Genomic DNA, 27918 nt, shown 5'->3' on the forward strand with positions numbered 1-27918 from the left:
GGGATCTGTATACACACACACACACACATAAATACACGCACATCTATTTCTGGACTTAATAGTTTCTCTTTTCCAGATACAGTCAAATCTATGTAAATAGAAATCACAAACAAGATGGTAGAGTAAAATTTATTGGTCATTGTAGCAAATATAAAATGGACTAAACTCACCAGCTAGAAAACAAAGATTGTTTTATTGTTTTTTTTTTTTTAATTTAAAGATTTTATTTGTGTATTTGAGAGGTAGAGTTACAGACAGTGAGAGGAAGAGACAGAGAGAAAGGTCATCCATCCGTTGGTTCACTCCCCAAATGGTCACCACGGCCGGAGCTGTGCCCATCAGAAGCCGGGAGCCAGCAGCTTCTTCTGGGTCTCCCACGTGGGTGCAGGGGCCCAAATACTTGGACCATCTTCTGATGCCTTCCACGGCCATAGCAGAGAGATGGATCAGAAGAGGAGCAGCCGGGACTAGAACCGGTGCCCATATGGTATGCCAGTGCCTCAGGCAGAGGATTAGTGTACTGCGCCACAGAGCCAGACTGTTTATTGGTTTTTATTTTTTTTTAAGATTTATTTTTATTTATTTGAAAGAGTTACACAGAGAGAAGGAGAGGCAGAGAGAGAGAGAGAGAGAGAGAGGTGTCTTACATCTGCTGGTTCACTCCCCAAGTGACCACAATGGCTGGAGCTGTACTGATCTGAAGCCAGGAGCCAGGAGTTTCTTCCGGGTCTCCCATGTGGGTGCAGGGGGCCAAGGACTTGGGCCATCTTCCACTGTTGTCCCAGGCCATAGCAGAGCTGGATTGGAAGTGGAGCAGCCAGGACTCGAATCAGCACCCATATGGGATGCTGGCAATGCAGGCAATGGCTTTACCTGCTACGCCACAGCCCTGGCCCCCTTTATTGGGTTTTTAAGACCTAGCTTTGTGTTGTTTAAAAGAGACCTGCTTCAAACATAAGAACTCAGAAAACTTAAAAGTAAAAGATGGAAAATTCAGAGTCCCGCATTTCCGTGGGATTCAGCGGGGGTCTCAGCTTAACACCATGCTTTGCTGCTGGGTCCAGGGCCTCCCTGCCCCTGTCGCATAGTGGTTGTTTGAACTCAAGCCCCTAGATTACAGAGACTTATCTCCTAGGACGTCCATGTCCTTTATTTCTGCTCCCGGGAATTTTCTTTATTATGGAGTCCGCCCTGTATTTTGTTTTTAAAGGTTTATCTTATTTTAAAAGTAGAGTGACAGTAGAGAGAGAGAGAGGGAGGGAGAGAGATCTTTCACCCACTGGTTCATTCCCCAGATGGCTGCAACAGCCAGGAGCCAGGAGCTTCTTCCGTTCTCCCATGTAGGTGGCAAGGTCTCAACTACTTGGGCCGTCTTTCGCTCCTCCCTTCCCCTCCCCTCCCTTCCTTCTCCTCTCCTTTTTTTTTTTTTTTTGAAAACCTTTATTTAATAAATATAAATTTTATAGGTACAGCTTTAGGAATATAGCGGTTCTTACCCCTATTCCCACCCTCCCAACCCTACTCTCATCCCATCTTCTACTCCCTTTCCCATCCCAGTCTTCATTAAGATTCATTTTTAATTATCTTTATGTACAGAAGACCTACTCTGTATTTGTACAGTTTGTACCCACACAGACATACAAAGTATAAAGTACTGTTTGAAGACTAGTTTTACCATTAATTCGCATAGTACAACACTTTTTACAGTTAATTATCATAGTACAACTCATTGAGGACAGAGATCCTACATGGGGAGCAGGTGCAGTGACTCCTGTTGTTGGTTTAACAATTGACACCCTTATTTATGACGTCAGCGATCACCCGAGGCTCTTGTCATGAGCTGCCAAGGCTATGGAAGCCTCTTGAGTCCACAAACTCTTTCAGTATTTAGACAGGGCCATATGCAAAGTGGAAGTTCTCTCTTCCCTTCAGAGAAAGGTACCTCCTTCTTTGATGGCCCTTTCTTTCCACTGGGATCTCACTCACATAGATCTTTCAGGTAGGCTATTTTTTGCAACAGTGTCTTGGCTTTCCATGCCTGAAATGCTTTTATGGGCTTTTCTTTTTCTACTTTTCCAGGTGCATTAGCAGGGAGCTGAATTACAAGTGGAGCAGGCAGAACACAAACTCGTGCCTGTATGGGATGCTGGCACTGCAGGCGGCGGCTCCATCTATTAGGCCAACAATGCCGGCTCTGAGCCATGTATTTAAAAGTAATTAGCAGGGCAGGCATTTGGTGCAGTATTTAACCACATTGCACATCGGAGTGCCTGGGTTTGAGTCCTGGCTCTGTGCCTCAGTTTCCTGCTATTGTACACCTTGGCAGGCAGCAGGCGATGGCTCAATTTGATTCCCACCACTCACAGGGAAGACGTGGATTGAGTTCCTAGCTCCTGGCTTTGGCCTAGCCCAGCCCTGTTGTGGGCATTTAGGAAGATGGAAGATCTCTGTCTCCCTGTCTTTCAAATAAGATTTAAAAAAGTGATTTGTTTTATTTCAGCTAGCATTTTTTAGGCATTTAAGTGGTTGCTTTCCCTGTAGTTGTTTAATGTGTTGTGTGTTGTCTACACTGTTTTTCTCTTACAGGATTTTAATAATCACTTCTTCTAAGGAGACCACTAAAAATGTATGGTGATTGCCTCTGGGCAGTGGGGTTATGGATCATTCTTATATCTTCATGCATTTTTCATGTTTTTGCCAAGGAGCACATATTTCTTAACTTTTAAAAAGGGAAATTGTTCTTCAAGTCCTCCAAGTAATAGCCCGTCTTTTCCATTTGTTGCAGGTGGTGCGGTTGTGTCAGAACCCAAAGCTGGCGCTAAAGAACAGCCCCCCCTATATCTTAGACCTGCTGCCAGATACCTACCAGCATCTCCGGACTGTCTTGTCAAGATATGAGGGGAAGATGGAGACACTGGGAGAAAATGAGTATTTTAGGGTATTCATGGAAAATTTGATGAAGAAAACTAAGCAGACCATAAGCCTCTTCAAGGAGGGGAAGGAAAGAATGTATGAGGAGAATTCTCAACCTAGGTAATGGAGAAATACTACACAAATATTAATTCAGGTCTGTGACTGCCTGAATGGGTAACACAAAGAAGTAGTTGATTTTAATTTTGCGTTAACAGGAATGGAAAGTTGATGTTTGAATTGAAGGTGTGTTTTGTATGACGGTTGCTGTGGAGGAATTTGGACCATCCTATGGTAGATTTGTTCACCTCTAAAATATCAGTGAGTGACAGCCGTGAAAACAGGTTGGAGGCAGTGGGTCGTTTGGAGATCCTGAGGATCGTGAAAGTTTGTGGGGAGGTGAGCATTTGGAAAAAAGAAGGTTGGGGGGAAGTAGTGAGAGGTCCGCTCTTGCCAGAAGTTGTAGCATGTTAGTAAATTTAAGTATGAGGTAATGGGAGGAATAAGCCAGTGGTTTAGATAACTTTTTTTTTAAGAAATAAATTGTTTTGTTTTGTTTATAGGTAAAATTGAAATAAAATATCTTGTTTATAGGTAAAATTAGCTTTTTATATAGACTAAGTAGAGGCAGAGGAGTTTGTTCAGTGAATATTTGAGGGACCACTATGTATTCTGTTGTATTGATTAGATACTAAAAATGACAGTCACTACTGCTGGATGATGAGGTGACCTCAGTTCTTGTCCCACACTGAAGACAGGGACAGGGACAGTGAGCAAAGTGAAATTTATTGAAAGTGAGAAATCTTTTCTTTTCTTTTTTTTTTTTTTAATTTTTGACAGGCAGAGTGGACAGTGAGAGAGAGAGACAGAGAGAAAGGTCTTCCTTTTGCCGTTGGTTCACCCTCCAATGGCCACCGCGGTAGCGCGCTGCGGCCGGCGCACCGCGCTGTTCCGATGGCAGGAGCCAGGTGCTTCTCCTGGTCTCCTATGGGGTGCAGGGCCCAAGCACTTGGGCCATCCTCCACTGCACTCCCTGGCCACAGCAGAGAGCTGGCCTGGAAGAGGGGCAACCTGGACAGGATCGGTACCCCGACCGGGACTAGAACCCGGTGTGCCGGCGCCGCAAGGCGGAGGATTAGCCTGTTGAGCCACGGCGCCGGCCTGAAAGTGAGAAATCTGTTGCAGCCATCAGGAGGGGAACTCCAAGGGAGGAGTTGCCAAGGAAGCCGGCAAGTTCTGGCTCTTTTATACACAAAGTGGCTCTCTCTGATTGGTCCCTTTCTGAGAAGTGAGTGCAGATTTAACAAATTAGGAGAGGAACAGAATACCATCCAATCAGGAGGCAGGGACAAGAACCAATCAGGAGCTGAAAATGTTTGCCAGTGAGGCATGGTATGTAAACCAATTGGAGCTGAAACTGTATGCTAATGGGGCATGCTGCATGAACCAGTCTGGACTGAAAATGTATGCTAATGAGGCATGCTGTGCAGGCCAGTCAGGGAACTGATACTGGAGTAGCCTGTTTTGCACAGGAGAGTGCAGGGTGCTCAGTCAGATCTGCTCAGCAGACTCAACAGCATCTGAAGTTTCATTGTGTAAGTTGTCATCCCTGTAATCCCCTGTCCGCTCTCCCATCTCCTGGCTCTCCCGCAGGGCTCCTGAAGAGTTCCATCATGTATTTTTTCTTGTATGTCTGTCTTTCTTTCCTTTCCTAGCACCCTTGGAGTCCCTATCACTATTACATGTTGTTAGCTTAGTTGTAAGTCACAGGGAGAGAAATAAGAAGTTTAACTGTGTGGATATAATTGGGTTTGTTTTTGTCCAGTTGGAAATAAATATCAACTCATTTAAAACAAGAAATAAAACAGATTCTGTTAGAGAGGTTTTTTAGTGATTAAATTGGTTTTGAGGCGTGACTTTGGGGGGAAGTGATTTCTGAAGTGATCAGGTTCCTATATGTATAGGACTCTTGGAGTAACCTAAGTGGTGTCCGTGTAGTCCACTCCTCCTTTGGCTCTATTGACTTAAATTCTGGCAACCCTAGTTTCGCACTTAAAATTTACCCATATCATCATTTATATTATCTTCACTGCAACACATTGGTCAGGTTTAGTCCAGAATATCAGTCTTAAAAAGATTTGTAGTGATTAAATTCAAACTGCAGAAACTTTTGTAACTTCTGGTGTCTAAGAAAGTGAACTTCATCCCTTTCAAATATTAAACTCGGGCCGGCATTGTGGCATTGTGTGTAAAGCCACCACCTGCGATGCCAGCATCCCATATGGGTGCTGGTTAGAGTCCTGGCAGCTTCACTTCCAATCTAGCTCTTTGCTGGTGGCCTGGGAAGGCAGTGGAGGATGGCCAATGTGCTTGGGCCCCTGCAACGACCTGGAAGAAGCTCCTGGCTCCTGGCTTTGGATTGGCTCAGCTTCAGCCTTTGCAGCCATTTGGCAAGTGAGTCAGCAGATGGAAGACCTCTCTAACCTTCCCTCTCTCTTTCTGTAACCCTACCTTTCAAATAAATAAAATAAAATAAATTTTTTTAAATTAAATCTCATGGCTTTTGTTAAAATAAAACTTTGTGGGGCAGTTGTGTGGTAAAGTGGTTGAGTTGTTAATTGGGGGTATCTGCATCCCGTATTGGACTGCTTGGTTCGAGTCCGAGCTACTCTACTTCCAATCCAGCTTTCTGCTCATGCATACCCAGGGAGGCAGCAAATGATGCCTTGAGCCCTTGGGACCCTGCCATCCATGTAGGAGACCCAGATTGAATTCCAGCTTCGGGCTTCAGCCTGGCCATCCCTGGTACTGTGGGCACTTAGGGTGTGAACTAGCAGATGGAAGGTCTCTGTGTGTGTCTTTACCTTTCAAATAAAATGAAATTAAATAATTATAAAATAAATAAGTAAATAATTTTTAAAAACCTCTTGACTGGCCAGCACCGTGGCTTAACAGGCTAATCCTCCACCTTGTGCCGCTGGCACACCGGGTTCTAGTCCCCATCAGGGCGCCGGATTCTGTCCCGGTTGCCCCTCTTCAGGCCAGCTCTCTGCTGTGGCCAGGGAGTGCAGTGGAGGATGGCCTAAGTCCTTGGGCCCTGCACCCACATGGGAGACCAGAAGCACCTGGCTCCTGGCTTTGGATCAGCGAGATACACTGGCTGCAGCGGCCATTGGAGGATGAACCAACGGCAAAAAGGAAGACCTTTCTCTCTCTCTCTCTTAGCTAACTAGTCATTTTTGTATTGCTGAGTTTTAAAAACAATCTTAATTCATTGATTACAAAAACTATTTATTTACTTTAAAGATCCCTTTTACTGGGGATCCTTTCCATCCCAGGCCTCAGCCCCTATGGTTAGGTGGAGGGACCCCCTGACAGGAGCATGGAAGGGACGACCAAACCCTCTGGTAACCAAAGGTTGAGGATATGCTTGTGTCTTTCCAGAGAATGCAGGACAGTCCATTTGTGTACCAGCTAGAAACATCAAGCCTGCAACTGACAGTCAACCAGAACCAGCTGAACAAGGCTGAGAGCCCGCCTTGTTAGCAGACTCGCCTGCCCTATCATCCTACCCTGAGGAACTGCCCATAGCCACATCCGCTATTGCTTTACACCCCACTAGCTCTGGTCAGCCACTTGCAGGGCCCACAGCCTGTGTGTAGTCACAGCATTCCTGATAACCATTATTCCTCATTCCTACCCCCATCTGAGCAAGCACTCCTGTGGTCTCCCGTTTTGAGTGCTGGTTAGTCAATGACGGGTAAGATCCCCTGGGGGACAACCTAAGACAGGCATAGCTGCGTACAGAGACCACATGGAAACGGGGTCAACAATGGTATGGCCAAGAATCATGCCTCTCGTTGCTCAAAAATAAACGAAAAGGGAGAAATGTGGAATGAGAAGGCCATGCCAAGATGGCCGCTGGCAACGGAGCCTGCCTGGCAACAGGCTGTGATTGGTTAGGGCATAAACTGCCCCTTGACCGGATTGGCTGCCTTGGCTATATAAGTTGCTGTATCAACTGAAATAAACGAGTCTGTGGGCTGCTTGCCTCAAGCCTGCTTTCACCTGACTCCCGGGGTCTGTGTGGTGACTCCGCGCCTCTTGCCCCCACCACACTTCTCCTCTCAGAACAAATCTGCAGCAACACATTTTATCTCTTTTAAAGGCAGAGTTACAGAAAGAGAGAGGGAGATAGAGAGATAAAGAGGTCTTCCATCTGTTGGTTCACTCCCCAAATGGTCACAATGGTGGGGGCTGGGTCAGGCCAAAGGCAGGAGCCAGGAGCTCCTTCCCACTCTCCCTTGTGGGAATAGGGACCCAAGCACCTGGCCCACCCTCCACTGCCTTCCCAGGCACATTAGCCTGGAAGTGGTACAGCCAGGACTAGAATCGGCACCCATATGAGATAAATGCTGGCCCTAATTACCAAAAATTAAAAAATTTATTTCCCATCTGCTATGGATTGGGTACTGTTTAATTTTAGGACATGGAAAAAGGGAGTTCAGCATTCAGATGGGGTGGGTAAGATAGCAGGTACCTTGATAGAGGCGTGCGCGACGTGCTGTGAGAACACACACAGCGTCAGAGACTGACAGGAAGTGTTATAGGAACCGTGTTGGAAAGGAGAGGTAGGAATTTTCTGAGAAGTCAAGAGGAGGCCTTTAATGCAACAGCCTGAAAATGTCAGCTCTGTGTCTCAGGACCAGGAGAAGTTTGGTTTGGCGTCGACCTGCAGGAGGTAGATAAGCTGGAAATACAGGTTGGAGTCAGATTATAAATGGCTGCTCTTTGACCTCTACACTTTCTCCTGTAGATGACTCGCTGTCAGAGAACAGGTTCTTTAGGAACATTTTTATTTTTTAAGATTTATATATTTTAAAGGCAGAGTAATAGAGAAAGATCTTCCATTCAAATGGCCAGGACTGGATTAGGCTGAAGCCAAGAACCTGAACTCCATCCGGGTCTCCCACATAGGTGGCAGGGACCCAAGTACTTGGGCAATTTTCCACTGCTTTCCCAGGTGCATTAGCAGGAAGCTGTATTGAAAAAGGAGCAGTTAGGACTCAAACCAGGGCTCATATGGGATGCCAGCATCTCATGCAGCAGCTTAACCTGCTGTGCCACAGCACTGGCTGAAAAGTATTTTTATACTGAAATAAAAAACTAGCTTTTCTTGTCCTCTGAGATCATGCTAAAAATTGTTAATTAAAATTAAAAAAAAATTTTTTTTTTTGTGGACTGGTAGTTCATCACGGAGAGACAATATAGTGCATTGGTTAAACATAGGTTCTAAATCAACTGCCAAGTTTGAACAATTTAAAAAAATTAATTCATTACTTTATTAGGAAGAGGGTTGCCATCTACTGGTTTATTCCCCAGAAGGCTGGGGCTGGACCACAGCTGAAGCCAGGACACGAGAACTCAGTCAGGACTCCCATCTGGGTGGCAGGAACCCAACTGCTAGAGTCACCACTGCTGCCTCCCAGGGTCTGCATTAGAAGGAAGCCGAGGGGCCGGCGCTGTGGCCTAGCCGGTCAAGCCACCACCTGCAGTGCCGGCATCCCCTGTGGGCACTGTTCAAGTCCAGGCTGCTCCAGTTCCACCCACCTCTCTGCTGTGGCCTGCAAAAGCAGTGGAAAATGGCCCAAGTGCTTGGATCCCTGCAACCATGTGGGAGACTTGGAAGAAGCTCCAGGTTCCTGACTTCGGATCTGCCCAGCTCTGGCCGCTACGGCTATTTGGGGAGTGAACCAGTGGATGGAAGACCTATCTCTTTTCTCTTTCTCTCTCTCCCTCCCTCCCTCCCTCCCTCCCTCTCTCTATTTCTTTCTCTGCCTCTCTGTAACTCTTTCAAATAAATACTTTTTCATTTTTTTATAAAAAGGAAGCTGCAATGGGGAGCTACAGCCAAGAATCAAACATTGGTGGTTTAATGTGGGAGGTGGGCAATCCTCACTGTGAGGCCAAACACCTACCCCCAAGTTTGAATGTTAATTTCACTTCTGAAATAATACTGGTAGTTTCATTTTAAGATTGTTAGGAGGTTTTTTTTTTTTTTTTTTTTTTTTTTTTTTTTTTTTTTTTAAGATTTTATTTAGTTGAGAGGAAATTAGAGAGAGAAAGGTCTTCTATCTGTTGGTTCACTCCTCAAATGGTTGCAATGGGCCAAAGCTGAGCTGATCTGAAGCCAAGAACCAGAAACTTCTTTCGGGTCTCCCATGCAGGTGCAGGAGCCCAAGCACTTGGGCCATCTTCTATTGCTTTCCCAGGCTGTAAGTGGAGAGCTGGATCGGAAGAGGAGCAGCCTGGATATGAACCAGTGCTCATATGGGATGCCGGTACTGCAGGTGAATGCTTAACCTGCTACACCACAGTGCCGAGCACGGGAGTTTTTAAATGAGTAACTAAATGTTTAGTTTAGTATAGTGATTGGTGCATAAGGTGATATGTGGATTAGTTCTTGCTGTCTTAATCATTTTTATTACTGTATTGTATGAGGTATATCACTGATACTGTCAGGACTTCACAAGGTATACCCTTATTAAATGTATATTTTTATACATTTGCCTATATGTTTTTTTAAAGATTTATTTATTTATTTGAAAGAGTTAGAGAGAGAGAGAGAGAGATCTTCCATCCACTGGTTCACTCCCCAATTGGCTGCAATGGCCGGAGCTGTGCCAGTCCAGAGCCAGGAGCTTCTTCTGGGTCTCCCATGTGGGTGCAGGGGCCCAAGGACTTGGGCCATCTTCTACTGCTTTCCCAGGCCGTAGCAGAGAGCTGGATCGGGAGTGGAGCAGCCGGGATTCAAACCGGTGCCCATATAGGATGCTGGCACTGCAGGCGCCGGCTTTACTCGCTATACCACAGTGCTAGCCCCTGCATTTGCCTGTATTAAATGTAAGCATACAGTATATAAAATATTAACTGTCATGTAATGCTAACTAATACAAAATATTATGTAGATATATAATTTCCCCTTACAAAATTACCGTACTATGTTTGCAAGTCCTTTTGTCCCTTTTTTTGTTTAAGATTTACTTAGAAAGGCAGAGTGACAGAAAGAGAGGGAGAGAGAGAAAAAGAGAGAGGTGTCTTTCATCTGCTGGTTCACTCCCCAAATACCTGCAACAGCTGGAGCTGGACCAGGCTAAAGCCTGGAGCCTGGAACTCCATCAGGTCTCCCCACATGGGTGTCAGGGACCTAAGTGCTTGGACCATCATCTGCTACCCTGCTGGGTGTATTAGGAAGCCGACTTCGGAGCAGAGTAGCCTGGATTGGAACCAGCCCTCTGATGTGGGGTGTGGACATTGATTCTTTTTAAACCCCTTTCAGTGTGCCTTTCTGTACCAGTTTTGTTCCCCCTAACATGAAATTTTTTATTAAAGATTTATTTATTTATTTGAAAGGCAGAGTTTTCAGAGGCAGAGAGAGAGAGAGAGAGGTAGGTCTTTCATCTGCTGGTTCACTCCCCCAAATGGCCACGATGGCTGAATGGAGCTGGGCTGATCTGAAGCCAGGAGCCAGGAACTTTGTCCAGGTTTCCCACACTGGTGCAAGGGACCAAGCACTTGAGCCATCTTCCACTTCCTTCCCAGGCCATAGCAGAGAGCTGGATGAGAAGTGGAGCAGCTGGGACTCGAACTAACACCCATATAGGATGCCGGCACTGCAGGTGGTAGTTTTACCCGCTATGCCACAGCAGCAGTCTCAACCCTAACATGAGATTTTTAATCCTGTATGGACTTTGCATTTGTACAACCAGGCCTATATACAGTATATGGAATGAAGAATAAATAAGATTTCAGGTGAGAATTGGGGTGGTTTTTTAAGAGAAAATATGTAGGCTTAAGCGTATGGTCTTTGTGATCTGTATTTTGGTTGCTTAGAGACTTTTTCTTCATACTATTTTTCAAAATTGAGATGCAGTTGACATACTCTAAATGTACTCTCTTAAGGTATACCCTTGGTAGGTGTTTTAGTATAATGGGTTAAACTGCTGTTTAGGACACCTGTGTACCTTATCGGAGCGCCAGTTAGAGTCCCAGGTTTCTGATCTGGCTTCCCGCTGATACATCCTGGGGAGGCTGCAGATGGGCCCCTGCCACCCAGGTGGAGACCCAGAAGGAATTCCTGGCTCCTGGCTTTGGCCTGGCCCAGCCCTAGCTGTTGTGGGCATTTGGGGAGTGAACCAGCGGATGAAAGAACTACCCCACTCTTCCAATGCTGTGTCTTTCAAACAGATGAAAACAATAAATGTTTGAAGAATTCATGAGAAAAAAATAAGGTGTGTCCTTGGTTTCTAGTCTATTCATAGTCATGCAGCTCATCACTGTGTAATTCTAGAGAATGTTCATCAGCCCGGAAATCAACCCCAGGCCCTTGAGCAGTGTCTCCCGTGCCCTTGTCTGCCTTCCTCCAGCCCTTGGAAGGCATGGATACCTACTTTTGATTTGCCTTTTATGGATGTTTCATGTGAGTGGAATTATATACCATGGGATCTTTTGTGTCTGTTTTTTTCTTAGTATGTTTTCATGGTTCATCCCTGTTAGGGCATGTGTTAGCACCTCAATCCTTTCTTTCTTTTTTTTTTTTTTTTTTTTTTGGACAGGCAGAGTAGACAGAGAGAGAGAGGAAGGTCTTCCTTTTTACCGTTGGTTCACCCTCCAATGGCTGCTGTGGCCGGCGCACCATGCTGATCCGAAGCCAGGAGCCAGGTGCTTCTCCTGGTCTCCCATGCGGGTGCAGGGCCCAAGCACTTGGGCCATCCTCCACTGCACTCCCGGGCCACAGCAGAGAGCTGGCCTGGAAGAGGGGCAACCGGGACAGAATCCGGTACCCCAACCGGGACTAGAACCTGGTGTGCCAATGCCGCCAGTGGAGGATTAGCCTAGTGAGCCGCAGTGCCGGCCAGCACCTCATTCCTTTTTATACCTAAATGGTATTTCCAACATATGGGTTTATCACACTTTGTTTATGGAATTTGGACTTTTTGCTTACATTTGTGTCCAACTTTCTGTGTAGCTGTGTGTTTTTACTTCTCTTGGGTGTGTATCCCTAGGAGTGGAATTGCTAAGTCAGAGTAGTTCTGCTTTAATGTTTTAAGGAATTGCTGAGTCAGAGTAGTTCTGCTTTAGTGTTTTAAGGAACCACCAAGCTGTCTCCCAGTGGCTGCACCTTTTGACTTTCCCCCAGAATCACCTGTGTGCCAGCACTTACCGTAAATCCTTTTGATTGTAGCCATTCACTGGGTATGGACTAGTCGTATCTTGAGCTTTGGAAATGCGTGCCTCTAGTGTATGGTGACGTAAACATCTCTCTCTGTGCCTATTGGGGGATTGTGTATTTTCCTTGGAGAAATGCCTGTTTTAAACCCTTTGTGCATTTTCTGATTGGGCTGCTTATCTTTTGGTTGTCAAGTTCTGAGAGTTCTTAGCTCTTAGAGGCATGCGGTGTGCAGAACTCTACTCCTGTTCTGTGGGTCTTTGCATTTGCTGGTCCCTGCACCTGGTTGGGAGACCAGGAAGAAGCTCCTGGCTCCTGGCTTCAGATCGCCCAGCTCTGGCTATTGTGGCCATTTGAGGAGTGAACCAGCAGCTGGAAGACTTCTTTCTCTTTCTCTGCCTCTCTGTAACTCTGCCTTTTAAATAAATAAATAAACCTTTTTTAAAAAACACCAAAAACCAAAAAACCAACAAACAAGCAAAAAAGCCAGCATAAAATATATTTTTTAAAAGATTCATTTATTTTATTTGAAAGAGACAGAGAGAAAGAGGTAGAGACAGAGCAGCTGGGACTCCAACCGACACCCATCTGGCTGGCTTTACCTGCTATGCCACAGCGCCGGCAGGCCCTAGAATATTTTTTAAGAGAAAAAAATTTCGGGGCTGATACTGTGGTATAGCGGGTTAAAGCCCCTGCCTGAAGTGCCGGTTAGTGTCCCAGCTGTTCCACTTCTGATCCAGCTCTCTGCTATGGCCTGGGAAAGCAGTAGAAGATGACCCTAGTCCTTGGGCCCCTGCACCTGTGTGGGAGACCAAGAAGGAGCTCCGGGCTCTTGTCTTCGGATCAGCACAGTTCCGGCCTTTGTGGCCAACTGGGGAGTGAACCAGCGGGTGGAAGCACCCCCCCCCCCCCCGCCGCCTCTCTGCCCTCTGTGTAACTCTGACTTGCAAATAAATAAATAAATAAATCTTTAAAAAAAGATTTTTTTTAACACAAATGATAAATATCTGAAGTGATAAGCATGCTAGTTCCACTGATGTGATCATTACACAATGTGTACATATATTGAAATGGTACACTGTGTCCTATAAATACAAATATGTGTAATTATGATGTGTCAAAAGTAAAGATGTACTGGGAAAAACCAAAACCCTCTTTAAATAGAAAAATAGCTAAGGACATACATAATCACAGGAAGTAAATACAAAAGGCCAGTATGAATAATGAAAGAACAATCCAGTTGACTACGAATAAGATAATTTTACTTTGGCTTGCAGAAGTGGCAAAAATGGAAAACCTGTTTATAGGGGCCGGCGCTGTGGCACAGCGGGGTTTAAGCCCCAGCTTGCAGCACCAGCATCCCATATGGGCGCTGGTTCATATCCTGGCTGCTCCACTTCCATCCAGCTCTCTGCTATGGCCTGGGAAAACAGTGGAAGATGGCCCAAATCCTTGGGCCCCTACACCCGCGTGAGAGATCCAGAAGAAGCTCCTGGCTCCTGGCTTCAGATCAGCTCAGCTCTGGCTGTTGCCGTCATTAGGGGAGTGAACCAGCGGAACGGAAGACCTCTCTCTCTGGCTGTAACTCTTTCAGAAAATTAAATAAAGCTTAAAAAAAAAAACCTATTTATAATTAGTGATGCAAGGAAATATGCACTCCCATACCTGTGTATGTGAGATTGGTTTAACCTTTTCAGGGTGTGGTTTATATGAAAAGATCTGGAGATTTGAGCTGTAGGTCCATTTTAAAAGATTTATCAGAAATAAGTGATTGAGGTGGCTTTGTGGTATAGCAGGTTAAGCTGCCACCTGAGATGCTGGCATCCCACAGAGATACCCACTCTTGTCCCAGCTGCTCCACTTTTGATCCAGCTCCCTGCAAATGACCTGGGAAAGCAGTTTGGGCCCCTGCCAGTCACGCGGGAGACCCAGAAGAAGCTCCTCACTCCTGGCTTCAGTCTGGCCCAACCCTGACCATTGCAGTCATTTGGGGAGTGAAACAGCAGATGTAATGTGTCTTTCTCTATGTCTCTCCCTCTCTCTGTGTAACTTTGCCTTTCAAGTAAATAAGCAAATCTTTATAATAAAAAAAAAAAGTTGCTCAGGGACTTGGGTTAAAATATAGCTACAGAGCCATTCATCAAGATATTATCTGTTGTTAGCAAAGACTAGAAGCAGCCTAAACTGTTCAGCACCAGTCCTGTTGTAGTACAGAAATAACAGAAGCTGCGAGATGCTACGTAGGTGTTGAGACAGTACATGTGGTAAGTAAATAAGCTACAGAATTGTATATATTGCTAATAAGATCCACTTTTTGTGAAAAACAGAAGGAACGATACTAAATACCAGTAGTAGTTATCTGTAGGTATTGGAGTTAGAGGTACAGACAGGTTGAGACCCCCTTACCTGAAGTGCTTCCAACCAGAGGTGTTTCAGATTTTGGAGAGTTTTGGATTTTGGATGTCTGCATAGACTTTGCCAATCAAGTGTTATGATTTTGGAGCATTTTGGGTTTTTGGCTTTTCAGATTGGGGTATTCAACTGGTAGTTTTAATTTTCGCTTTATATTTTCTAAATTTTCTATAATATATAATTGATAACTTTCTTTGTTTTTTTTAAAAGATTTATTTTATTTGAAAGGCAGAATTATAGCGAGAAGGGGATAGACAGAAAGAGAGATCTTCCATCCACTGGTTTACTCCCCAAATGGCCGCAACAGCCAGCACTAGGCCAGGCCTCAGCTAGGACCAGGAACATCTTCTGGGTCTCCACGTTGGTGCAGGGGTCCAAGCATTTAGGTCATTCTCCTTTTTTTTTTTTTTTTTTTTTAAGATTTATTTTTATTTATTTTATTTATTTATCTGTAACAGAGTTACATAGAGAAAGGTAGAGACACGGAGAGAGGTCTTCATCCACTGGTTCACTCCCCAGATGGCCGCAATGGCTGGAGCTGCGCCGATCCGAAGCCAGGAGCCAGGAGCTTCTTCCGGGTCTCCCACGTGGGTGCAGGGGCCCAAGGACTTGGGTCATCTCCATGGCTTTCCCAGGCTACAGCAGAGAGCTGGATCGAAAGTGGAGCAGCTGGGACTTGAACCGGCGCCCATATAGGATGCTGGCGCTTTAGGCCAGGGCTTTAACCTGCTGCGCCACAGCGCCAGCCCCATGGATCATTCTCTTCTGCTTTCCCAGGCACATTGCCAGGGAGGTGGATCAGAAGTGGAGCAGCCAGAAATCGAACTGGCACCCATATGAAATGTCTGTTGTCAGTGGCTTTTACCTGCTACACCACAGCACCGTTCTTGATCAGTTTCTTTATAAAAGAAAGAAATGTAATACTTAGGTAACAGCATGGATTCTTAAGGACAGTCCTAAGATGCTTCCTATTTATTGTAGTAACATGATCACTATATTCAGCTAAGTTCTTTGAACCTAGCCAGAGACAGTGCTTGTTTGAGAGGCTAGGAAGCTGGGTCCAAAAGAATGAGGTTCATGAAGGTGAAAAGTCACAGGTAGTTTTTTACATTGAGTGCAAGCATGAGATGATAGTGCTTATAGAGCAGTGTATCATAAATTACTGTGAAGTAATTCTTAAAACATGAGATGTTTTCTTACAAGATCTGATGTGGGGTTGATTTATTTATTTAGTTTAGATATTGGAGAGACAGAAACAGAGCTCCCATCTACTAGTTTACTGCTATAATACTCACAATGGCTGGGGCTGGAGCCGGGAGGCAGGAGGCAGGAATCCGTCTGAGTCTCCTCTGTGGGTGCCAGGAACCCAGTTACTTGAGCCTCCCATCTCCCGGCGTCTGCATCAGCAGTTAGCTAGTGTCACGAGCTGGAGCCCAGCATCATAGACCCCCAGCGTTTTGGATATAGGCTTGCATATTTACCACTAGGGTAAATACTCACGTGTTTGTTTATTTTTTATTAGAGAGACAGTTCCTGTCCACTGGTTTACTCCCTAAATGTTTGGCACAGCTGGGGCTGGGCCAGGCTGAAGCTGGTAGCAGGAAATAATTCCCTATCTCCCCGTAGGTGGCAGGGACCCAACCACGTGAGCCATTACCGTCCAGGGTCTGTATTAGCAGTGATGTGCAGTCAGAAGCAGAGCCAGGATGAGTCCAGGTACTCTGTGGTAGATGTAGGCACCTTAGCTACTATGCCAGAGGCCCACAACCCTCCCTTCCCCCTCCCCCCTCCCTGTTTATTTTTTAGGAGCAAATAGCTACCTGCCTGTCTGGTACTTTAGTTGACTAACACATTTTTCTCTCAACCTTTCTGGTTTCAGAACTCCTTTACATTTTTTAAAAAAGATTTATTTATTTATTTGAAAGGCAGAGTTAAAGAGAGGCAGAAGCAGAGAGAGAGAGAGAGAGAGAGAGAGAGAGGTCTTCCATCCACAGGTTCACTCCCCAGATGGCTGCAACAGTCGGAGCTGAGCTGATCCAAAGCCAGGAGCCAGGAGCTTCTTCCAGGTCTCCCAAGCAGGTGCAGGGGCCCAAGGACTTGAGCCATCTTCCACCGCTTTCTCAGGCCAGAGCAGAGAGCTGGATCGGAAGTGGAGCAGCCAGCACTCACACTGGTGCCCATGTGGGATGCGGGCACTGCAGGTGGCAATTTTACCCTGTGCCACAGCAGGGGCTCTGAACTCCTTCACATTTTAAAAATCATTGACCTCAGGCCGGCTTAACAGGCTAATCCTCCGCCTTGCGGCGCTGGCACACCAGGTTCTAGTCCCGGTTGGGGTGCCGGATTCTGTCCCGGTTGCCCCTCTTCCAGGCCAGCTCTCTGCTGTGGCCCAGGAAGGCAGTGGAGGATGGCCCAGGTCCTTGGGCCCTGCACCCGCATGGGAGACCAGGAGAAGCACCTGGCTCCTGGCTTCGGATCAGCACGATGCGCCGGCCGCAGCGGCCATTGGAGGGTGAACCAATGGCAAAAAGGAAGACCTTTCTCTCTGTCTCTCTCTCTCTCACTATCCACTCTGCCTGTCAAAAAAAAAAAAAAAAAAAATCATTGACCTCAACAAGTTTTTGTATATGTGTTACATTTATAGACATTTGTATTTTCTGTTAAATCTGAGAAACTTAAAAATATTTTCAGGCCGGCGCCGCGGCTCACTAGGCTAATCCTCCGCCTTGCGGCGCCGGCATACCGGGTTCTAGTCCCGGTCGGGTCACCGATCCTGTCCCGGTTGCCCCTCTTCCAGGCCAGCTCTCTGCTGTGGCCAGGGAGTGCAGTGGAGGATGGCCCAGGTCCTTGGACCCTGCACCCGCATGGGAGACCAGGAGAAGCACCTGGCTCCTGGCTTCGGATCAGCACGATGCGCTGGTTGCAGCGGCCATTGGAGGGTGAACCAACGGCAAAAGGAAGACCTTTCTCTCTGTCTCTCTCTCACTGTCCACTCTGCCTGTCAAAAAATAAAAATAAAAATAAAAAATAAAAAAATATTTTCAATAATATTTTAATTTTTGAAGGAATAAGCCCATTACATTTTTTTTTTAAGGATTTTATTTATTTATTTGACAGGCAGAGTTACAGACAGTGAGAGAGACAGAGAAAAAGGTCTTCCTTCTGTTGGTTTACTCCTCAGATAGCCGCAATGGCCAGAGCTGTGCCGATCTGAAGCCAGGAGCCAGGAGCTTCTTCCGGGTCTCCCACGTGGGTGCAGGGGCCCAAGGACTTAGGCCATCTTCCACTGCTTTCCCAGGCAGAGGAGCCAGAACTCCAACGGGCGCTTCTGTATGGGCTGGGCACTCCTGCATGGGCTGTGGGCCTCCTCAGTCAGGTGGCCAACCTGCTTTCCACAGCACCAGCCCTGACCTTTGCCTTTCTCTAAAGGCTGTTTTTCACTTTATAGATGAGGAAACTTAACTAGTAAGTGCCAGAGCTTTTTTATGTTTTGAACTTAGCTATAAAATGTTTATTACCAACTCTGTTTCCTTTCTTTGAATGTAAAGGATTGGTGACTGTATATTTTATTCCATAATACAGAAATGAACCTTCAAGAATCTTACAACATACCAAACACCATAACCTCTAGAAGGTAAAGCAGATTTGAACAGGCCTGTCTTTGGGACACCAAAGTATTCAGTAGTGGGATTTACCGCAGGGTTATATTTTCACATAACGTGAAGTTCACCCAGAGTATTTCTGATAGGAACAGGCTTGGTGATGCAGCCAGGGAGCGGAGATCGATCTCCTCCCGTGCCTGCCACCGAAGAATCGGTGACAGCTTGGGAAACCAGAGCATCATAGAGAAGTAGGCAGTGACTGGGAAGCAGAGTGTGCGGAAGCTTTTTCTAATCTCTTAGCTCCAACAGTTCCAACAAAGTCTTGGGTCTAAAACCATAATGCTTGTGAAGCCTACAGCTGCATTTAAATGAGCACATCTTAAAGAACAAGCTCAAAAGTTGGCCAGCAGCGTGTCCTCCTTGCCAGGCAGTCATATGCAGAGCCAGCCAGTGCCGGCTGCGGGTCACCTAATGTTGTGGCAGTCAGCGGTGTCGCGGACTTCAGGCCTGGAAGCTTCTTTTATTTATTTTTTTTAACTTTTATTTCCTATGTGTTGAACTTAAAATAGTACATTTTGTTCAGAAAGTTTCAATCCAGTATGTTAAATTTGTTAAAGCAATGAAGTAAAACTGCGCTTAGCATTTCTCTTTCCCCCTTTAAACCCTCCCCCTATTCCTTTTACATGCAAAACACTCTTCCTGCTTAGCTTAGCCTGCAGAATACTTCTAGATGGTTGGGATGCCCGCTTTGAGTGCTCAGATTTAGTGTTTCTTAACATGTTTGATTTTTTCAGATTACATTTAAAATAATTAGTTGAATATTTTATTTTCTCTGTAAATTTGAAGCAAATAATAGTGATCCCTTTTTCCCTGTTCTCCTATTGTGACTTCAGTGAGCATGATTAAAAAGCCACAGAGGAAAGAAAATCCTCCACTGTAGCTTCTGATTACAGTGTGCAAAGTTTTCCCTTAATATGGACCTTTGAATAGATCTCTTTAGGCTTATATCTCAGTAGTATGGCTATATCTCATCTGTTTGTATTTTATATTTATTTTTAAAGATCTGTCTACTTATTTGAAAGGTAAAGTGACAGACTGATGGACAGACATTTTCCATCTACTGGTTCACTTTGCAAATGACCTCAAAGGCCAAAGGCTGGGCCAGGCTGGAGCCAGCAGTCTGGAACTCCATCTCTGTCTCCCATGTAGATAGTTAGGGCTGTAAGCACTTGGGCCATCCCCTGCTGCTTTCCCAGGCACTTTTTTTTTTTAGATTAAAAATAATTTTTTTTTTATTTCTTTGAAAGGCAGTTATAGAGAGGCAGAGAGAGAGAGAGAGAGGTCTTCCATCCCCTGGTTTACTCCCCAAATGGCTACAATGGCTGGAGCTGAGCCTATCTGAAGCCAGGAGCCAGGAGTTTCTTCCAGGTCTCCCATGTGGGTGCAGGGACCACAGACTTGGGCCGTCTTCTACTGCTTTCCAGGCAGAGAGCTGGGACTCAGACTGGTGCCTACGTGGGATGGCGGCGCTGCAAGCCAGGGCTTTAACCCACGTCAGCCCCTCGCAGGCACATTAACAGGGAGCTAGGTTGGAAGCAGAGCAGCTTAGGACTCGCAGCAGTGCTCTGATATGGGATGCTGGTGTTACAGGTGGCAACTTAACCCACTGCGCACAACACTGGCTCCGATTTTATTTCTTGTATCACTGTGTCAGAGTTTTGTAGATTAGGAAGACTTCCTTACAGATCCTGAGCGAGTACAGTTCTGCTTGATAGCACAGTTTCTCAGTAGTTTTTACTTACATATTGATTAAATGTATACTATTGAGCGGCGAGGCAAAGGCCATGAGAGTTACAAGTTTAAGGGCATAGACTGCAGCTGGATTGCCAAGATTTAAGTCCTTTGCTGTTTACTATCTATATGACATTTAAAAAGATACTTATCTTTACTTCTATTTCTTTAAGTTTTACTTGTTGTTTGAAAGGCAGAGGGAAAGGAGAGAGAACTCTCCCCAAATACCTGCAACAAGCAAGACTGGGCCAGGCTGAAGCCAGGAGCCCGGAACTCCGTCCCCATCTCCCGCATGGATGGAAGGGACCCAAGTGCTTAGGCCATCTTTTGCTGCCACTTCAGGCGCAGTAGCAGGAAGCTGGATCAGCAGCTGAGCAACCAGGACTGGAACTTGGACCTGTCGATGTCACAAGCAGTAGCTTAGCTTGATGCACCACAGTGCCAGCCCCTTCCGTGAACTTTTCAAAAGTGCCTTTCTGTACTCATTGATGAATAACTGTGGAAAGGAGAAGTGTTAAATAACTCAAGTCCACTGAATTATTTAAAGTACATAAAAGTGATTTTTAGGCTGGTGCCGTGGCTCATTAGGCTAATCCTCCACCTGCGGCGCCGGCACCCCGGGTTCTAGTCCCGGTCGGGGTGCCGGATTCTGTCCCGGTTGCCTCTCTTCCAGTCCAGCTCTCTGCTGTGGCCCGGGAACGCAGTGGAGGATGGCCCAAGTACTTGGGCCCTGCACCCATGGGAGACCAGGAGAAGCACCTGGCTCCTGGCTTTGGATCAGCGTGGTGCACCGGCCACGGCTGCCATTGGAGGGTGAACCAATGGCAAAGGAAGACCTTTCTCTCTGTCTCTCTCTCTCTCACTGTCCACTCTGTCAAAAAAAAAAAAAAAAAAAAAAGTGATTTATAATCACTTACCAGTTTGTAAATTTTATCAGTATGTTTTACTATAAAATTTAAAGCAGGCGTAGGCTGTTGAATTTTCTTTGTCAGTTCTCATTCAGCAAGTGTTTTTGAGAATGTGTTTTCTGTAGACCCTAGGTGAACATCAGTGACGTCATCTGGACTAGAATTAATGGGTGCTAGGATGAGCAAATGGACCGTTCCCTCATTCTCGTGGGTCTGTGAGGAGGGGTGTTTAGATGGGAACACGGGTGACTCCACCAAGAGTCTGGGTTCCCGGAAGGGACTCTGGCTGTTCTCTCCTACCCTTGCACTCTTTTCGTTAGGTTGAGTGTGGTAAGTGAGGCAAAAAGGGTGGGTTTGGGTTTCTGGGAGTTGCTGAGAGCTGGTTGCCTGGTGCCTAGAGACAGTGCAGGCCCTTGGGGAAATGTGTAAGAGCAGCTCCTCCTGCCAGAGGTAGGGAGGAGCCCCACGTCCTGGTTGACTCACTGCCAAGCAGCCCAGAAAGAACACCAGCCAGTCAGCTTCAGTAATCCAGGTCAAGATGGGAGGGTTTGGACTAAGGTGCTGACCGGCGAAGATGGAGATACAAGTTACTGGCACTGTGAGATGGTCGGAGTTGGAGTTTTCCTGTGTTGTTACCGCAGTCAATTATGTTACTAAATTTGTAAAGTTACCCATGCTTGGACAAATGCTAGTTTATAATTACAAATTATGTATATATATTAAATATAGATAATATATATATACTACACTGGATTCTACTAATCATTTAGGATGTTTTTCATCAGTATTAGTAAGTGAAGCTGGCATATGATTTTTATGGTCTTTCATTAAGGAACTAGTCAAAATGAGTTACTTATTCCTATATTTGTGAACACTTTGTAGGAGATAAGAGTAATTACAGGTCTGCTGAGTCAGAATTCTTCCGTAATACTGTCGCAGTGTTCCTGCTTGTGCACACGTGCACATACAAGTATATCTGTGTCTCAGCTGCTGCTCTTCTGGGTGCATTAGCAGGGAGCTGGATTGGAAACGGAGCACTAATACAGGATGCTGGTGTCGCAGGGGGTGACTGAACCTGCTGGCTGTTGTTTTTGGTTTCATCATTTGCCACCATGACCCTGTGTTACGGCTATCCCAGTCTGCGTGCACGTCGCCGACGTGAAGACGGAGCCTTTCCTGTGGCCAGCCCCTCGGCCGGCAGCCCTTCTCCTTCATATGGTGCGCTGAGATCAGACCTGTTCTTCCAGCTCCAGGAGGCCTCTTAAATCATCCTGGTTTTAATGAGCAGTTTTCCCACCTGTGCTCTTGTGCGGCCCTTGGTTTTTACTTCACCCCAGCATTCCCCATGCTCTGCCTGGCTTTGCCAGTCTGCTTGATGGCTACATCCTGAGAGCCAGGGCAGGCTATTTCTTTGCTGTACGGTTTAGCATTGTGGTTTAAGGTTTCTTCATAAAAGAATGTTAAGTGTGATGAAGTTCTACGGAGTACTCACTAGTGAAAACACTAGCACCAGACTTGCTCTGGGACACAGAATCTAGAACTCGAGGAAGGTTTCCTTTAGTGGAAATGTGTTGAAGAAATGGCAGTGACAGGATGTCTGTTTTCATCCGCCTCCATCCAGTCCTTAGATTCCAACAGAAATGGTTCCGTGTCTCTGCCCTGGTTTTTGAGATCAGCAAAGCTTAGCAGCAGTAGTAGCTACTCCATATTTGTTCAGGGAAGCCATATGTTTAAATGGAAATTGCTGTCTGGTGTGTTGTGCGTGCTCTGGAATTGAATAATTGATGGTCACTAGACAGCCTTTCTACATATTTGATTAGAGATTCAGTGAGAGCCGGTCCTGCTCAGCGCGATGTGTTTTGGCTCGCTGTTTTCTTGTGCATTTTAAGTTCCTGGTGTGAACCTTTTACAGTTGGGGGTGTTTGTCATTTGTTGGGGGTGAATGTGAGAAATTGTGGAGACTTTGTGGAGAATGTGAGAACTGTGCTGCTGCTAGGTTTGTGCCTCTTTTTAAGGAATTGGCATAGAGGAGCAGTAACCAGTCCTCGGGGGTAGTATGCTTCTAGCTGCGAATACATGCTTCAGTGCATTTAACCGTATTCCCAGTTGCCCTTCAACACTTGGAGTAAAATCAGAAGTCGTCTGGAAATGTAGAGAAAGCTGATGACAGTGTGCTCTTCAGGAAGCAGCGATGGTGCCGTGAGGTAGTGTAGCCGGTGAGCAGTTGCCACGCGATCTCAGTAATTTTGCAGCTATTTTTGTTTTTTCCATACCACACTAAAAACCAAGGTACCAGGCTTACAAATTGTGCCTCAGTACTGTGTGCCTTAGAAGAATATATCAGATTAACCATTTAAAAAATGAGTTAGGAAAGAAGGACTGTGTCTGACAAAGTCATCTTTTCCAGTGACGATTTTACAGTGGAGGAGCGTGGCAGGCAGGTCACATCCTCAGGTACTCTGCAGTACCCTGCAGGTACCCTGGAACGACGTGATGGCGACGCGTCACCTCTCTCTCCTTGTCCTGGTCACAGTATGCGAACACATAGGACAGACACGCCGAGGGCCGCCATACAGAGTACCTGGCCGGTGCTTCTCAGAGCTGTCAGTGTCCTGAGAAACAAGGACAGACTGACACTGTCAGCGAGCGGAGCAGTCGAAGTCCGGCAGGTCATGGAAGGCCTGGGTCCTGGGATGGAGGAGGATGGCCGCAGAAAAGCAACCGAGGCTCCTGGCGTCCAGTTAACTGTGTTGTCCCAGTGCTGGTTTCTTGATTTGGACTAAGTAGTGTAGTAGTACAAGATGAGATGGTGGTGTTAGGGGAAACAGAAACTGGATGAGGTGTGTGGGAGCTCTGTACTTCTGTAAATCTGTAATTATTCCAGAAGTAACGGTTTAGTTGGAAAAAAAAAAAAAAAACAAGTAATACTTTCCAGTTCGAATCTACAAATGTGTTGAATGCCTGTTATGCTAATGGCTGCAGGGGGTAAGGTTGTAAGACTCCATCCCGCCCCCGCCCTTGAGGGTTGCCATCCAGCCAGGGGAGCAAGACCTACCATGAAGCAGAACATGACAGAGCCTGTGATAAAACAGGAGCAGGATGTTCTGAGGGGTGCAGGAGACATTAAATGGAGGTGGATGTGGTGTCCCTACCCGCCACGGGTGGCCTTTGAAGAATGGGCAGCGTTTGAGTAACTGTTGGAAAGGAAATGTGTATCATCCCGGAGCCCTGGCTCTTTTTTTTTTTTTTTTTTTAAGATGTTGAATTAGTTTTATTTTAGTAAAAATGCAGTTAAAGTAGTTAGCTACTACACTTGGCCAACTGGCTACTATTCAGAATGCTGTCCTAATTGAGGGTACTACACAACTGGAATAAGATAAATCTGGGTTGGTGTTTTTTTTTTTAATAAGTGTATTTCTTTCTTTCTTTTTTCTTTTTTTTTTTGACAGGCAGAGTGGACAGTGAGAGAGAGAGACAGAGAGAAAGGTCTTCCTTTGCCGTTGGTTCACCCTCCAATGGCCGCCGCGGCTGGCGTGCTGTGGCCGGCGCACTGCGCTGATCCAAAGGCAGGAGCCAGGTGCTTCTCCTGGTCTCCCATGGGGTGCAGGGCCCAAGCACCTGGGCCATCCTCCACTGCACTCCCTGGCCACAGCAGAGAGCTGGCCTGGAAGAGGGGCAACCGGGACAGAATCCGGCGCCCCAACTGGGACTAGAACCCCGTGTGTCAGCGCTGCAAGGCGGAGGATTAGCCTGTTGAGCCGCGGTGCCGGCCAATAAGTGTATTTCTAAAAGTTAGCTTTTAGTAGATGATCAGTGATCACTCAAAGAGACTAAAAAATTACCATACTTTGGGAAAGGAAGTAAAACCGAATGATGAAAATATAGATAAATTGGATTTCATCAAAATTAAAAACCTTTGTGCTTCAAAGGACACTATCAAAATGAAAAGAAAACCCACAGAATGTGAGAAGATATTTGCAATTTATTTATCTGATAAGGGAGTTGTATCCAAAATGCATAAAGAACTCAAAACAGCGTTATTGAAAACTGGATTTGAACCGACATATATAAATGGCTACTAACACCTGAAAAGATATTGAAGATTAATAACTAGAGAAATGCAAATCAAACTCACAGTGAGATCCCATGTCGTATCCACTAGGATGACTTAGTACAAAAGACAGATGAGCAAGGATGTGGAAACATTGGAACCCTCACGCATAGCTAGTGGGGATGGAAACTAATGAGACAGCCTTGGGAAAATTTGGGAGTTCCTCAAAATACGATGCAGTAATTCTCCTTGATATATAGCCTAGAGAATTGAAAATGTATAGCCACAGAAACAGTTCTACACAAGTGTTCGTAGCAGCATCGTTCACACTAGCAAAAAAGTGAAAACAACTCTCCATGAGTTGATGAACACAAAAAATGTGGCACAGTCACACAGTGGAATATCATTCAGCCAGCGGAAGGAGGAGGGTGGCCACTTGATGCATTCCACATCAGAGAGCCTGGCTGAGGCCTGTTTCACCTCATGTGAGTCCCAGTTCCTGTGCTGCTGATCCAGCTTCCTGTCGTGCATCCTAGGTGGTCGAGTACTTGCCGGAGCCCTGGCTCTCGAGTCAGACTTGCTGTGTAGCATCTACTCGCTCTGTGAGCCCAGGCAGGCTATGTAATGTCACTCAGTCTTTGTTTCTCGTTTGTGAAAACAGGATTAGTAATTTCTAATTCAAAGCATCAGCATGAGAATTAAACGAGTTATATATTTAGCTTAGCAAAGTATCTGATGCAGGGTAAGCTCTTGAAGAGCCGGAGAGAAGCCTGCGTTGCTGAGTTGCCAGCACCGAGGACATGGGCCTGGGAAGGACAATGTTTGAGTCACATTGCCAGAAAGGTGAATCGGTCCGTGGTGTGCTTTGATGAATGAGCTGAGCAGTTGGAACTGTTTTGTTGGTTATCGGGAAGTCGTTGAAGATTCCCAGATGGGGAATAAGGAGACTGAGTCTGTGTTTGGAGTAGGTTTGATAGCAGTAGGAGGGGCATGTTGGCTGCTTTTCCACTGGGTTAGTGTCCCTTAGAGCTTTCCAAGTTTGTGAAACAGTTGGGTCCAAATGCTCTGGATAATGAGTGCAGTGTGACCGCCTTACGTGGGGGCCTCACAAGCAACACCGTTACTTAGTGTCAGATACCCCGAGTCTGTGTGAGTAAAAAGGGTCATTGATATTTTTAGATATAGTGCGTTAGGAGAGAACGACTTTTGTTGGTGTTAGTTTTCATTTTGCCTTTTTTTTTTTTAAAAACAGCTGAAGTAGATAAGAGTTAAACAGTACTTCACTCACTTCCTGTGCAGCTTTGTTGAAAGAAGTTCCGTTGTATCTATTTTTAAAGCTCATTGCTGTGAGCAGAGGATGCTGCTGTTGAGTTTTAAATGTCATCTCAGTGAGTTCTCACTCAGCGTTCTTGGGATGGCGCTAGGATTTGTATGTAGGGTTTTTGGAGTTTAACGAATGGGAAAGCAGCAGTGGTTACTAAAATGATACCTGTAAATAAAACACTTGGAAGCATTTGTCACTTCACCTTTCAGAAGTGTGGGGAATATATCTTCATCTGTTTGGGTCCTCATCCCATGCTGTGACTGAAGTGGCAAAGAGTAGGTCATCATGTGAGCCTATTTGGGGAATATTTCACAACCCCAACATGGTACTGCATAGTGTTTTGCAGCTTCTTTGCTAATCACTGTATTAAGAGTGTTAGGTCATTTTCCCATTGGGAAAGACAGAATCATTAGGTCTGCAGATTATAAAAAAAAACTTTTTAAACAAACGTGTAAGACGTGTGCATACTATGGGATACCATGTGGTATTTCAGTACAGATAAACATTGTATAATGTCCAGTTAAGGTAAATACACCCATCTCCTCAGACATTTCTTTGTGGTGATCTTCTAGTTGCATTTTTTATAGAGAAATGTGCAGTACATTAATACTACCTGTACTTCGCAGACTGTGCAATAGAGCCTCAGAACCTCTCACTCCTGTCTCATGACGACGTGGTGCCTGTGCCGCCTACCTGCATTGCTTCCCTGGACTCTGGTCACCGCACTGTGCTGCTCACGGCTGTGAGATCCCCTCGGCTTTTAGACTTCACAAATGAGCGTGATCACGTGGGACTTGTCTGTCTGTGCTTGGCTTACCTCACCTATCATAGTGATGGCTGGTTCCATCCATGTTGTTGGCAAAGACAATATTTCTTCCTCTTAGGCCAAATAGTGTTCTATTGTGTGTATATACCGCACTTTATCCACTCACCTGTGGGTGGACTGGCTGTTTCCATTGTTGGCTGTAGTGCCGCAGTAAACATGGGGGTGCAGATGTCTCTTGGGCAGAGTGATTTCATTTCCCTTGGATATTTACCCAGGAGTGAGATCGCTGGATCATGTGGTAGTTCTATATTTAGTGGTTTTTGAAAATTATTTATTTATTTATTTGAAAGGCAGAGTTGAGAGAGAGAGGTCTTTCATCCACTGGTTTACTCCCCAAATGGCTGCAGTGGTTGGAGCTGGGCCAGGCCAACAGCTTAACCTGCATCAGGACAGTGCTGGCCCTGTATTTAGTTTTTGAGGCACCTCCCTTCTCTGTTCCACAATGACTGCACTAATTTGCATTCTCTGCACTGCTAGGATTGCCTTTCCTCCATGTCCTTGCCAGCTCTGTTATCATTTGTCTTTATGATAATGACCAGTCTAGTTGGAGTGAGATGATAGCTTATTGTGGTTGATTTACATTTCCCTGATGGTTAGTGAGCATTTTTTCAAGTACCCATTGGCCATTTGTGTGTCTTCCTTTGTGAAATGTCTGTGTAGACCTACTGCCCCCCCTCCCCATTTTGTAAAGATTTATTTATTTCTTTGAAAGTTGGAGTTACACAGAGAGAGGAGAGGCAGAGGCAGAGAGAGAGAGCTACACCGATCTGAAGCCAGGAGCCAGGAGCTTCTTCTGGTCTCCCACGCGGGTACAGAGGCCCAAGGACTTGGGCCATCTTCTGCTTTCCCAGGCCACAGCAGACAG

At 45.7% G+C, this 27918-nt stretch overlaps 1 protein-coding gene across 1 annotated transcript in view; it reads left to right on the forward strand.

Moving 5' to 3' along the window:
- CBL (Cbl proto-oncogene) overlaps positions 1-27918 on the forward strand; it is an 87540-nt gene that overhangs the window by 16414 nt on the left and 43208 nt on the right. Inside the window, exon 2 of the mRNA XM_062197192.1 lies at positions 2786-3033. Within this exon, the coding sequence (XP_062053176.1) occupies positions 2786-3033 (248 nt within the window). The remainder of the gene's footprint in view (positions 1-2785; positions 3034-27918) is intronic.

Source organism: Lepus europaeus, chromosome 7 (assembly GCF_033115175.1).
Source record: "Lepus europaeus isolate LE1 chromosome 7, mLepTim1.pri, whole genome shotgun sequence".
Lineage (NCBI taxonomy): Eukaryota > Metazoa > Chordata > Mammalia > Lagomorpha > Leporidae > Lepus > Lepus europaeus.